The sequence below is a fragment of the Macaca fascicularis genome, chromosome 13, assembly GCF_037993035.2.
Source record: "Macaca fascicularis isolate 582-1 chromosome 13, T2T-MFA8v1.1".
NCBI lineage: Eukaryota > Metazoa > Chordata > Mammalia > Primates > Cercopithecidae > Macaca > Macaca fascicularis.
The window spans coordinates 120,305,252-120,319,279 of record NC_088387.1 but is presented as its reverse complement, the minus strand read 5'-3'; the positions used below and the strand labels follow the sequence as shown (position 1 = coordinate 120,319,279).

Genomic DNA, 14,028 nt, shown 5'->3' with positions numbered 1-14,028 from the left:
TTGATTTAAAAAATAGCTCACATAGTAAGTACTCAATATGGTGACTTATTTTTGCAACAATTCCCTTGAGATATATCAAGCAAGACAAACATTCTATAAAAGGTTATGTTCTCAATTATAATGGACTAGAGAGGAACCCAAAAATAAATAGAACACTTCACATATTCCAGACAGAAAAGGTTTAAAAAATGTATGTTGGTCAAGACTCTTAAGATATGAGCTACTTCTAAAAATATTTGTTTTTCAAAGTTAGAACTTTAAGTTTGGAGAATCTTCCTAAATTTAACTGAAGTGGAGTGAGAACTGAAGTGGTGGCAAAGAAGGATGCTCAGGGCACCGCACACGAGAGAGAAGGCTCAACAGCTGCAGAGGTCTCCCCTCCACTTCCCTCCCTCTTCCACCCCATCCTCCCTGCATCTGTGGGCTGCCCAGCGCTTGGTGAGGGTCTCCCATGAAGATGGCGTTGGGCCCCTCACCTCTGGGGGTGCTCAGGCCTCGGCAGACACTCCCTGGTTCCCTCTCCCCCACCTTTACCTCCTGACTCCTTTTGCTTGACTAGAATCTCTCACCTTCCCACCTTCCCATACACCTGTGAACTGCACCTGTCTCCTGGCAGGCCCTCGGTTCCTCACATCCGCACCCAGTGAACACACGGCTGCTTCCTGTTTAAACACAGACTTAAATCTCCTCTCATAAAATGTATCGAGTCAATGGTGCATGAAAGCTTTTCTTAGGAGCTGTTGTGTGCAGCGCAGAATGAGGTGCCACGGATGTGCAGGAAGGAAATCAAAGGTCCCCACACATAGACACTGCAGTGGAGCGTGGCGGATGTTGCAGCTACTCAGTATCAGGCAGAAGCGGAAGGTACAGTGTCTGCAGAGAGGAGGCTGGGGCAGTTTCACCAAGATCATCACAGGGATCAGAGTCAGGGAGACAGTGCAAAGCAGTCGCTCATTGGGGGTCAGGCAGCCTGGACCTGAGCCCTGGCTCAGTCACTCACAGGACCCCAGGGGAAGTTCTCTTCTCTTTGCCTCAATGTCCTGATCTTTAAAACACAGATAATTACAGAGCCCATTTCTTCAGGCTGCTGTGAGGATTAAGAAGGCTGGTATGCGGAGGTGCTTAGAGCTCTGTCGGCCCATAAGCCCTGAACAGCCTCCACTGACATTGTTCGGAAGATGAGGAGCCATCACATGACAGAAGGAGAAATAGAGGAAAGGGTGCCCTTGGCAGCCTGAAGGGCTCACCGGGAGATGGGGTAAAGGTGTTCTTGGCACCCCAAACGGCTCACAGGGAGATGAAGGAAAGGGTGTTCTCGGCACCCCGAATTGTTCACAGGTGTGAAACACCATGAGGATGAGGCAGCTCAGGATGGCTAGGAGGAGATGCTCCCAGAGCCAGGAGTAGGGCCAGGCCTGGGGGAACTGTGGAGCATGGCAGGAGTCCCTCCCTCAGGAACCTCTTCGCTGGGCCTAGGGGAACTGCGGAGTGTGCCTCCTCGCTCTGTCCTCCCTGCCGGCCGGCCGCGGTCTCCCTCACGGAATCCTCCATAATCCATGGCCCCTTGGCGGCTGGTGACCTGGAGCTGCTCCCTCTGCACCTCCCGCATGCACCCGCATGTCACCGGGGCTGGAGTAAGGCTCCCACGCTGCTGTCTTCCCCACAGCCTGACAGCTGAGCGTTGGGGACAAAAGTGTGCCCTCCCCTCCAGTGGCTGACACGTGGTCTCCAGTTCCCTGTGTGTCCTTGGCATGGCTGTGATTCCCTTGGAATCCCCTCTCCTGAAGGCGTCCCAGACACCACCCTGCCCTGCAGCCCCGCTCAGGTGTCCGACTCATGTGTGAACGACTCCCATGAAGTCCCTGTCCAGATGGACCAGATGAGGACCCCCGGCTCCCCAGTGCATTTACGTCCACATTTGTCCAGCTTGTCTGTGGCTTCCTGACCTCTACCAAGATCTGTCTCCATCTGGTCCTCCTGCCGCCTTCTGTATCTTTAACCCATTTCTTCCTCCTGGCTTTTTCCTCTTCAGACAAAGGCCAGATCCACATTTCTCTGTGCCCGTGAGGTCCTGCCCACTCCCGCGCCTTTCCAGCTACTGCCAGCATTGTTCCTCTCCTCTCGTCCGGTCTGCGTTTCTAGAACCATTAGTCGTGTCCTCTATGACCCCCTGAACTTTCCATCCGACTCTTGTCCTATCTCATTCTGGTTTTGGTGCCTGATCTTTTCCCTAAACTCTCCACAAAGCGCCTCAGTTGCATTCCCACGACCAATACCCCAAATGAGTCCAGCATCATTTTGAACTCTGCACCACGCCGGCCTCTCGCCACTTCCCCTGTATTGTGCATGTTCTTTTCTTTGGAAGCTTCTGCACATCACGGCGCCCCTAACACCACCGTGAAGCTCCGTCTTCGTCACGGCCTCTCCGCCTCCACCTGTCACAAATGTGTGCATCTCCCGGGGTGTCTCTGCTGCTGCTCTTCTCCGTGGACCCCTGGTCCCAGGGCAAACCCACAGGGTCAAGTGTGACCTGAGTGCTGCCGATTCCCGATTCCTCCGCGGCTGTCCCTCAGACAGTTCCCGAGGCCCGTTCCCAGCTGCCGGGCGCGTATTCCCACCTAGTACTGCCGATTCCTGATTCCTACACGGCTCTCCCTCAGACACCTCCCGAGGCCCGTTCCCAGCTGTTGGGTGGATATTCCCACCTCAAAGTCCTACAGAATCTCAGAATCTCAAGCTCACGTATTTAAAATGAAATCACCATCTTTCCCGACTTTCATGGTGTGAGTATTTGTGTTCCTCGAGGTTCCTGTGTTGAAGTCCTAACCGCTGGGTGTGTTTGGAGCTGGGGCCTCTAAGGGAATAATTCACGTAAATGGTCTTGTAAGGGTGGGGTCCTGATCTGACGGGATCAGAGTCCTGACGAGAGGAGACACCAGCGAGCCTGCTCTCTCCCTGCCTTGTGAGGACGCAGTGAGAAGGCCCCTGTCTGCTGACCGGGAAGAGAGGCCTCCCCAGAAACCAGATCAGCTGGAGCCTGATCTCCGACTTCCGGCCCAGGGACAGGGGATAGAGGTCAGTTGTTCAAGCCACCTGGCCCAGGGTATTCTTTTCGTGACAGCTGAGCAGACTAAGATCCCCATGGCAGTCAAGGCTTCATTCTTTCCATCTTCCCAACTGCCAGCATTGCCACCCGTGCAGCTGCTGAGGTTGGGGCCACCTCTCCCGCCAGGATTCACCCACCAGGCCCTGCTGGTTCAACTTCCTCGGCAGTCCTGTAATCTGTCCTTCCTTTCATGTTGGAGGTCCAGCCCTCATCATGCCTCACTTGGGTCCACGGGAATGGCTTGACGTGTCTGCCTGCCCATCCGCTCCAGGTCTCCTCCACAGCCACCAAGGTGGCACATTCGAAGCCCAGACTCCAAGAGTCACTTAAAGTCCTTGATGTAACTTCCTCCCTGTGGTGAGCTGCGCCTTTCCTCAAAATTCAGCTCCTATCTTGGCTCCTGAAGGGCCCTGGCCTGTTCGCCCCATCTGAACTAGACATTTCTCCTCTGTGCTGCTGATGGCTGGCCTGGCACTATGTTGCAGCATCTGTAATCTCCTTCACCCAAGTCCACAGCATTCTCTAAAACATGGTCTCTTCTCTCCTCTAAAGAGCAGGCCGTGGTACTCAACTTTGTAAACCAGACCTGGCCAGAGATCATCAATGCTGGTGGAGGCGTGTCTGTCTGTGTCGGCGGAATGAGATGAATGAATGACACATCCGTTGGGGGCTTAGGGGAGGGTGAGCTGCAGGTTGAGCTCTCCTCGGGCACAGACCCCAAGGGTCTCAAGTCCTAGGAGGCCTCCTCAGATTCCTCTGAGTCTAAAGCCAGTGTCCCCCACAGCGTGCACCGGTGGCACTGCATCCGTGGTTGGCCTCGCCCAGGTGCCCACATCCGAGGCTTTATGTGAGTCTGTTCCCTCACTGTGAGGTTCTGGGCTCAGGGAGTGAGTGTTAGGTCTCACTCACCATCACCACCCTAGGCTCTGCCGCTTCTGCTGTGTGGCTCGGCCTTAGCACCTATCCAGAATGCTTGCTGGGGGTCTGCATGGGCCGAATGGTCCCTGGTCATGGCCTGGTACTGTCCTCAGTCTGTGTTCACTGGGACTGAGGACACCCTCCCGTCCTGAGCCGTCCGCTCTGCCGCTTCCTCGTGTATAAAATCAGCATTTTCTACCCGACTTCTGTTGTGGTGGAATTGTCCCTGCCTCCTCCGTCCTGGGCTTCTCCATGTGCCTCCGGTTCTCCCCCTCATTTATGGGAGGGATTGGCCTTTATGCCTGACCTGAGGGTCTCGTCATAGCTGCTTTTACAACCACAACATGGCATCTGCCCCAAAGGTCATGGCACCATGTGTGCACGCGCCCAGGAGCCAGGATGGGGCCTTGACTTTTAATCTTAGACATTGCTTTTCTAGAAAGACCTGGCCAACCCTAAAGATAAAACGTTTTCTATTTCTCTTACATCAGTTCTGCTTTTCTCAGACATGACTCAGCTCAGGGAACAGGCTCAGGCAAAGGAGCCTTCCTGCCTAACCCTCAACACAGAAAGAACAGCGGCCGTGCCAGGACCCACCGTGAAGTGAAGTGGAAACGATTTCACAGCAAATGGGGTGGGTGACCAGGGGCTCCTGTCAGCTCTGAGACCCAGGAGTGGGCTGGGCGTGTGAGCAGGGCCCCAAACCATGCACATTGGTTCCTGCTTCCTCTGCTGTTTATATTTTGGCACCTGCTTGAAAGCAGTTCTTCATCATCTGGCTAGACTGTCACAGTTTGGGGGAAAAGAGAAATAAAACAGGCAGCTTCTGTTTCAATCTTTTTTTGCTGCTGCTTCTAACCACTGCTTCGTTTGCATAGCGGGTGGGATGTACAAGGGCCCTCCAAACTCCAATCTTGACGTGTCCGCAGGGGCTTTGTGGGACACTTCTGCTAGCCCAAGCCCTGGAAGGTTTGGGAAAACCGCCAGGCAGTCCCGGCAGTCTGGGCAAGGCCAGGGCTTCCGAGGAAACAGAAATGTCTGAGGCTTTCTAATGCGTGTATTTCTGTGCGCTTAGCTGTGTTCTTGCTGGGTATTAATATTTTTACACTTTCAGAAAATAATATTCTGCCTGTCTAATAAAATTGATGAAGATTTGATCAACAGAGAAAAACCATGGTCAACACATGATGGAATATTATTCAGTCTTAAAAGGGAAGGAAGCTCGGACACGTGCTACAAGCCCTCAAGCCCATGTGCTTGAGGACGTGGACTCCGTGAAATAAGACGGTCACAAAAAAGCAAACCCCGTGGGATTCTACTTATAGGAGGTCCCCAGAAGTGTCAGATTCATAGAGGCAGAAAGCGCAGTGTGGGTGCAGGGGCCAGGCAGCTGAGGAAGGTGGAGTCAGTGTTGAATGGAGACAGGGTTTCGATGGAGACGGAAGAGTTGGAGAGATCAGCTTCACAACAGCGTGAATACAGGTACTCCTCGACATACCACGGCGATGCATACAGGTACTCCTTGACATACCACAGGGATGGATACAGGTACTCCTCCACATACCACGGGGATGGACACAGGTACTCCTCCACATACCACGGGGATGGATACACGTACTCCTCCACATACCACGGGGATGGATACAGGTACTCCTCCACATACCACGGGGATGGACACAGGTACTCCTCCACATACCACGGGGATGGACACAGGTACTCCTCGACATACCACGGGGATGGATACAGGTACTCCTCCACATACCACGGGGATGGACACAGGTACTCCTCCACATACCACGGGGATGGATACAGGTACTCCTCCACATACCACGGGGATGGACACAGGTACTCCTCCACATACCATGCAGATGGACACAGGTACTCCTCCACATACCACGGGGATGGACACAGGTACTCCTCCACATACCACGGGGATGGACACAGGTACTCCTCCACATACCACGGGGATGGACACAGGTACTCCTCCACATACCACGGGGATGGATACAGGTACTCCTCCACATACCACGGGGATGGACACAGGTACTCCTCCACATACCACAGGGATGGACACAGGTACTCCTCCACATACCATGGGGTCAGCATCCCCATATAGCCATCTTAAGTTGAAAATACTGTATCTTGAAAATATTTTAAGTCAAAAATGCATTTACTAATTGTACTGACTCAACATCATAGCTTAGCCTAGCCCACCTTAAACACACTCAGAACACTTACATCAGTCCACAGCTGAGCAGAGTCAACTTACACGAGCCCTAGTTATACAAAAGTGTTGAATATCTCATGTAATTTATTGAATACCGTATGCAAGTGAAAAAGAATGGTTGCGTGGATACTCAAAGTGCCATTTCTACCAAGTGTATATTGCTCTTGCACCATTGTAAGATCGAAAAATTGTAAGTCGAGGACCATCTGTATACCTAACACTACTGAACCATACACCTAAAGATGAGTGTGTTAATATTTTACCACAACTATAAAAACAGAACAGAACAGAACCCAGGTCCGCCGTGCTCAGGCCTGGACTGCCCCTTTTCCCCTTGTGCTGCTGCCCCGGGTTTTCCTTTGCTGCACAAACAGAGGTGCTGGTCCCCGGGCAGACACGCCCAGAGCCCTGTGACACCCAGGGAGGTCCCCTTTCCTCCTCGGAGGTGGCCGAAGCCAGCAGTTCAGAGAGTTCTGATGGTGCCTTTTAGTAAAATGGAGGAGTGTCAACATTTCCGTGCAGCTCAGCCAGCCCACGGCAGGGCTGTAGCAAGAGCTGCCTAGCACACTGGCATTTCCACCTCCACACCCCGCACGTGAATGCTGATACCTGGGCCTGGAGCCTGTGGCCTCTCCCATCAAGCTGTGGCCCTGCAGGGTAGGTGGGGCATGGGCAGCTGGAGTCATTTCTATCATGCCTGGACTTCTGTGGGCCCTCCAGGGACCTGGGATCCTGAAAGAGGAGGCTCTGAGCCCTGGGCAAGGGTGGGTGGCAACCAGGTGGGAGTGAAGTGAGAGGCATACAGCTTTCTAGAGATGGGAGCTTCCAGCATTGCAAATTTTCTGAGTAACATGAGCCTGTAAGCTGTGATTTTACTCACTAATGTGGCCTGGGCCCCAAGATTCCATCAGCCTGTACCCCAAGATTCCATCAGCTTGTGCCCCCAAATTCTACCAGCCTGCACCCCAAGATTCCATCAACCTGCCACCAAGATTCCATCAGCCTGTGCCTCAAGATTCCATCAGCCTGAACCCCAAGATTCCATCAACCTGCCCCCAAGATTCCATCAGCCTGCACCCCAACATTCCATCAGCCTGTGCCCCCAAATTCCGCTCGCCTGCATCCCAACATTCCATCAGCCTGTGCCCCAACATTCCATCAGCCTGTACCCCAACGTTCCATCAGCCTGCACTCAATATTCCATCAGCTTGTACCCCAAGATTCCATCAGGCTGCTCCCCAAGATTCCACCAGCCTGTTCCCCAAGATTCCATCAGCCTGCTCCCCAAGATTCCATCAGCTTGTCGAGGCCAGTGCATGCATCTCAACATGCTCTCACTCTGTGCCCGGGATCCTGGGGAAGAGGCTCCCTTTGGAGAAAAGAAACAGGGAAGGGTGGAAATTGAGGTGAGGCTGGCAACAGAGTAGACAGAGATGTGCGGGTGAGGTTCTAGCTGCAGAAATTCACGCCTGGCATTTGGGAAGGGGTGACCTGGGGCGGGGTCCTGCTTCCCACTTCAGTGGCTCCTGAGCTCTAAGCCTCCCCCATGGAACAAGCGGCAGCACAGAGTTCTTGGTGGAGGGCCGTCCTCTGGCCCTAACATGCAATGCAACCAGAGGCTGGGGAGTGGGAGGGAACAGCACTTATCTGGCACCTGGTATTTGCTGCTTAAATCAAATGGGCAAAGTCTCAGCAGGAGGAAAGCTAAAGCACCAGGCTCCATAGAGGCAGCTCTGAACCAGTGCCATCCCCGGAGTGCAGAAATGCTCACGTGAGAGGATGGAACTGTTTTCGTCTGTGTCAGGCCAGCAAAACAGACAAGCCCTTACTCATAGGTCAAATGGGCAGGTTTTTTACAAAATTTTTAAACATTTTATTAATGGTGAAAGGTTTGGGAAAGTAGATACTTTTTTGGAGGGCATTTTGGCACAATCTGTCAAAATTTTAAAGCTAGCATTCTTGTTTCCAGGAATATATCCTGAAGATCTGCTTGCACAAGGACATGGAGTTGTGTGTGGAAGGACGTTCACGTGGAGTTCTTTGTAACAATCAAACCTGGACAGGACACCGGGCGGCACGCACGGCAGCAGGCTCACTGGGGGAGGGTGACGTGGCTCTGTGATACCCTGGGGTTCCGTGCACCTAACGAGGAATGCCCCGTCTTCTGGGCCCTGGGTGGTCCTGGTGAGCAGCCGAGGCCCCTGTCCTCATGCAGGGTTCTGGGAGACACTGAGATCCATGTGTATAAATAGGGGTGCTTTTCAGTTCCAGAGAAGACAGGAACTGCCTGCCTTTGAGAAGGGAGTTGAGAGGTCAGGTCCGGGAAAGAACATTCAATTTCTTTCTCTCTCTCAATTTTTTTTTTGTATGAGACAGAGTCTTGCTCTGTTGCCCAGGCTGGAGTGCAGGGGTGCAATCTTGGCTCACTGCAACCTCCGTCTCCCAGGTTCAAGTGATTCTCCTGCCTCAGTCTCCCGAGTAGCTGGGATTACAGGTGCCAGCCACCAGGCCCAGTTAATTTTTGTATTTTTAGTAGAGACATGGTTTCACTATGCCAGCCAGGCTGTCTCAAACTCCTGACCTCAAGTGATCTGCCCACCTCAGCCTCTCAAAGTGCTGGGATTACAGGCATGAGCCACTGTGCCCGGCCAATTTTTCTCTTTAAACCAATTTATATTGTTTGAATTTTCTACTTGAGCAGGCATTTCTTTAATAATTAAAAAAAATCTTCCTTAACATTTCTTTAAGGATCAGAGTCACCTATTACTGAATGTGCCATTATTCCTGTAATCTGCATACCCAGCTTTGTTCACGCTGTGTTTGAGATGGATTTGAGGCGCAGGTGTGATCTTCGTAAAAGTGGCACATAGGGCAGCAGAAAGGAAACCACTGCAAATCTCCCCAAAGGGCACAACCTTCACATCGTACGTGTGATGTTTGTATCTTCCCCTCCACCTCCTCAAGGAAGCTGAGGGACGCCGAGCGTAATGGGAGCCGTCAGCCGTGGAGACAGGTCCCACCCCGGTCTTCACTCCCCACAGAGGGACGGACTGCACCATCTGACTGCACAGAACGGGCCTCTCCTAAGATAATCTAATTGCTTGTATTTCTTTTTAAATGAAGCAAATAAAAATGAATGAGGTTGATTGGCTCTTTTGGGAATTTTCTCATGCATCTTTGGCGCAGGCATTCACCAGGAGCCACCGTGCCAAACGCCATCCTCTTTCCCCCAGTGAGGCCTGCCTGTGAATCTCAGGTGAAATAAGTAACTAAATCTTAAGATATTCATGTGCATGTCTAAAATGAAAATCTATATCTTACTGTGGATTCTAATTTTAAACATGGAAAACTGCTGTGGTCATCTATAGATGGGGCTGAAGGAGGCTGTGTGCTCCCTAATGTAAGTTTAAGGTGTTTCAACGCTGTCCCCAAACCTTTGAATTTCGTTAGGTTGGTACGATAGTTTTCAGCCTTTTTTTTCTAAACACAGGTGACGGGAGAAGCTGGTACCTGCTGCCATCGTAACCAGCCATGCCAGTTGGCTCTTGGCGGCACCATCCCAGCTAGGGTCCCGCAGACGCAGCCACTCACCTGCGGTGTGTGAGGAAGCTGCCGCTAACGTGGCCTGAGCCGTCGCACCCTGGTGTGGGGCAGGACATGCCTTCTGTCTTGACCGACTTCCAGGAGAACTGGGAGCCATTCAAGTACCCGTCTTTCTGCCTCTTGGCCGCCAAGGGGCACCCGGAGGCGCTGCGATGGGACGCGTACTTCCCAGTGATGTGACCCTGGCCATCGCACCCGGGGACCGGACACCTGCAGGCAGGCAGAGGGGACACACTTTATTGCCTGGCCACCATCGGCTGGTGGTCTCTGTAACAAAGTCAGGATAACCCGGCATGAGGAGGAAAAGAACCATGCCCTCCTGGCTGGGCAAAAGGAAAAGAAAAATAGAAAGAAAAGTCACTAAAAGACACCACCTAGTGGAAGACTGAACTAGTTCACCTGCGCAGAAGGCCTGACCCACTGCGGAGGGAAGGATTTTCTGGAACAAAGTGTATGTGCCTTGTGGGGACTGATGGGCTCAGCACACAAAAGACCATGCAGCCGCTTGCAGCTATACAAGCGTGTATTTAAAAGGCACCACTTTGGGACAGAACCATGGCTTTTCGGGTGGAAAAAATGCAAAGTCAATAAGATGTCGTGGCATTATTTTTAAAGAGGCTGCTTCGTGCTTTTCTCAAGGGCTAGAAGACGTTTGTCTGGCTGTGTCTTCCGGAGGCCTTAAAATGCCCTTCCAGCTAGAGAAGATACTCAGCTGTAGAGACGTCTCAGGAAGTCTCCTGGAGTCAGGCTGGCACATGGACACAGGGCAGGTGTGTTCCTGGGAACTTGGGAATGGCAGGACCAAGACACACGCCAGGGTAGCAGAGGCGCCTGAAGGAGGCAGGGCCTAGCCTAAGCGTTCCTCATGTGTCCTGAGTGGTGAGTTTGCCTGCATTGTTTTTATTAACAGAAAAGTTCGCGTTCCCCAGAATTTGCATTACCTATTTATTTTGACAAATCTTAATTTATTTGAATAATGTACGCTTTTATTTTGATTCTGTTTTAATTAAAATTTTTTTTCTGAAGATGTGGAGTGAGGTTTACTGTGTGGGTGTTTGGGGCCCAGGCGTGGCTGACGTGGGATGGGGACAAACACCCCCTTGGGCAGCCCGTCGGTCGTCACAGGCCCCGAGCCCAGTGTCTGCTGTGGCCCCAAGCCCTGCTTTAGAGCAAGGCAGGTATAACTAAACTATTTTTACAAGCCAGAATACCAGTGAAGCATTCGCTTGTGGTGTTGTATTTAGTACTTTCAGGAGCGTTCACCAATCTGCTGTTCCCAGTAATTCAGCTGCTTTCCCCACCAAGCAGAGAGGGAAGGTGTTTTTGAGGGTGATTTGGGTTACCTGGAACCTCAGATTGATGGATATCAGCTTACTGCTGGACAGCCCCTGTAACTTTTCAGCCAATCAGCAGATGTGCTTTGCTTGAATGACTCATCCCCACACGGCAGCCCTGCTACGGTTCTCAGCCCCACTGGTGCTCGTACCTGATGGGCTCTTGATCTTCCTTATCTTCTTTGCTCTGTGCTATCCTGATACCGCTTTTCTTTGCTCTCGGGCAACCTGAAAGGCTAAATAAGAAACACGTTTCAGAAACCACCCCGCACCGTTGATTCCAGCAAGCTTTCTTAACGGATGAGGCTGTGACTCGATTCTTTCCGGAAACCTGTGCTTCTGGGTACACAGTCAAGATTCAGGAGCAGAGTTCTTTCCCTGTGTCCTCTCCAAGGCTTTAGCACCGTCGGTCCCCTTTCAAGAAAGCCGGGAGACTGGGGTGGGCTAGGATGCTGTGAACGGGAGGGAAACTGGTTCACTGGGAGAGGGCAGAAGCAGTCAGGAGTCACCAGGAAAGATGCTGGAGGAGGTTTTGTTGACAGTGAGCGAGTGCACATGGACGTGTGCATGTCAGGGGTGAACATGACTGAGGAAAACAGCCTCCCAGCCTCATTCTTGGGGGCTCTGTCTCTCACAGCAGCTTCCCGAGCATTTCCATCTCAGGTTCGTGTCTTGGGAGACAGTGACGGGCTAGTGACTTATTCCAGGCTTCGGGTTGTGCCTGCAGATGGGAGAGGAGGAGCTGGACATGCTTATTTTATTTAATTTTCAGCCTCGGGTACAGAAGCTTTGGACATGCTTGTAAAGGGAATTTTTTCAGCTGGAACAGAAAAATATATATACATATACACCACATACAATAATATATAAAGTAAGTCGGATTTTTGGAAAAGAATTGAAGAACCAGAAATTGGGTAATCTCCTGCCATGCCATTGGGTCCTGTGGAAATGGCAGCCCTGGTGCTGGCATATGGGTGGGTCCAGGTGGGAGGCCACTCTTCTCCCTGGCTTTCCTGAGCTCGGGGATAGTTTTCCTGGTCAGTTCTGATTCTTGGAAACATGCAGATTACCAGAGAAGTGCTCACTCCCCTAAAGACAGGCTCCATCCCGCCTCCCAGGCCTTGGCCGTCCTCCTCCCTCTTCAGGTGGGGGCAGCCCCTCAGCACAGGCGGGTGGGGGAGGGTTCGGGGTTTGGGTCTGGGCAGGAAAGAGGTTGTCAGGCCCCACAGCGCCTTCACTCCAGGCCCCTGCTGCCCCAGCTCCTGGAGCCAGCGGGGAATCCCTCTGCTCCTTCCCCTGTCTCGCTCTTCACAGGAAGAGGAAGGAAGAGGCGAGGGCAGTTGAGCTCGCTGCCTGCTGGGGCCCTTCTTCTCCCCGCCTTCCTACAGGCAGAATCTGGAGAGAGGGGCCCGTCTGTGCTTCCCCCGACCTTTCCCTGTTCCTACCGCGGCCTCCTCCGCCCCTGCCCCAGCCTCTGGCTCCTGACTTGCCTGCAGGTCGCTGGGGCTCTGAGGCCAGCGTAGGTTGACTTCAGGTCCACCCCTGCACACCCCTGATGCTGCAAAGCTGCTTGGATGCCCCAAAATTAGACTCATCGTCCACGTCACCAACCCAAAGCCCCAGGCCAGCAGACGGAGTGTGTCCTTGCTGGGTTTTGCTTCCCTCAGGTTCTGTTGATGTCACACCCAAGGCCTCTCCCCATCTGTCCAGCTTCCGCTTCCAGCAGTGCTAGTGCAGGCCCCCTGGCTGGGATCACCTCCAGGCCAGCCTTTAGCATCATCCGAGGCTCTTCACTTCCTCAGGGGGACCCGAGTTCCTCCACACGGCTCGTTGGCTCCTCGAGGCCTGGCCCTGCAGCCATGTAGGCCCCTCTCCTGCCCACAGGCCCCGCTGTCCTTGCTGGGCTCTCCCTGCAACCCTTGCCTCCATCCTTCGGACTGACCGATGTCCCTGCCTTATCTGTGGTGTGTTCCCAGCTGTGTGACTCTGCATCCTGCAAGAGGCCTGGGCCTGGCTGTCTTCACAATGCGACCGCGGCAGGCTCACGCGGTTCTGTCCTCTACAGGCTCCTCTGAGAGGCGATTCCTGGGAGTATAAACCATGCAAGTGTTTGTCCGCGGTTCCCCAATTCCTAGCCCAAAGCCTTGCACGGAGCGGGTGAATCAATGCATGAATGAAGAAAAGAGGAAAGAAGGGGAGAATTACGGTATCCTATCCAGGGACAATTAAAGTGTCTTACCCAGGGAGAATTATGGAGTCCTACCCAGGATCCCATCTCCCCAGATGTAGGATTCCTGTGGGGCAAGCCCAGTCCCTGACCCCACCACACAGGCTGGGCTCCCTTAGGCCCTACCTGCTGCCCTGTCCCTGAGTCACTCCCTGCAGACTTGAGGGCCAGGGACAGCTCTTGGCCACCATGGAGGCCTGGGCTGGGGGCAAAGCTAAACCAAACAGAACAAATCCTCAAAAACAACAAGATTTGGCTCCGACAATGCGGTGGCCTCCAGGAAGGCTTGGCCTTGGCACAGGGGCTGCTCTAGACTCCTAGAATGCCAGCTCTGGGGCTCAGGAGCCCGTATCGGAAGCCATGTCTGTGGGTGAGAAGAAGCCCTGTGGTCTCCTTCTGGGGCGCTGGCCGAGGGCACCTGTGAGAAGCCTGCGCATGGACAGGCGTGGTCTTTACCTGCCCCCGCTCACTTGATGGGTAGCTCAGTGCCTGTGCCCCACAAGGTCCTCTTCCACACACCATAGCCCAGGGCCTCTGTCCATCCCTAGGACAGCAGGACCTAGCCTCCCCTTCAGCACTGAACTCCCACAGGAGTCCAGGGCCCCCAGCGGCC

The 14,028-nt window shown here is 53.1% G+C and overlaps 1 protein-coding gene across 50 annotated transcripts in view; it reads right to left on the bottom strand.

The window, feature by feature from the left end:
* MYT1L (myelin transcription factor 1 like) overlaps positions 1-14,028 on the bottom strand; it is a 532,999-nt gene that overhangs the window by 41,571 nt on the left and 477,400 nt on the right. For all 50 annotated transcript variants that reach the window (XM_045369879.2, XM_065527489.1, XM_045369877.2 and 47 more), the window contains 2 exons: positions 11,341-11,424; positions 9,843-10,064 (listed from right to left, as the gene is read on the bottom strand). In XM_045369879.2, coding sequence (XP_045225814.1) covers positions 9,843-10,064; positions 11,341-11,424 — 306 coding nt within the window. The remainder of the gene's footprint in view (positions 1-9,842; positions 10,065-11,340; positions 11,425-14,028) is intronic.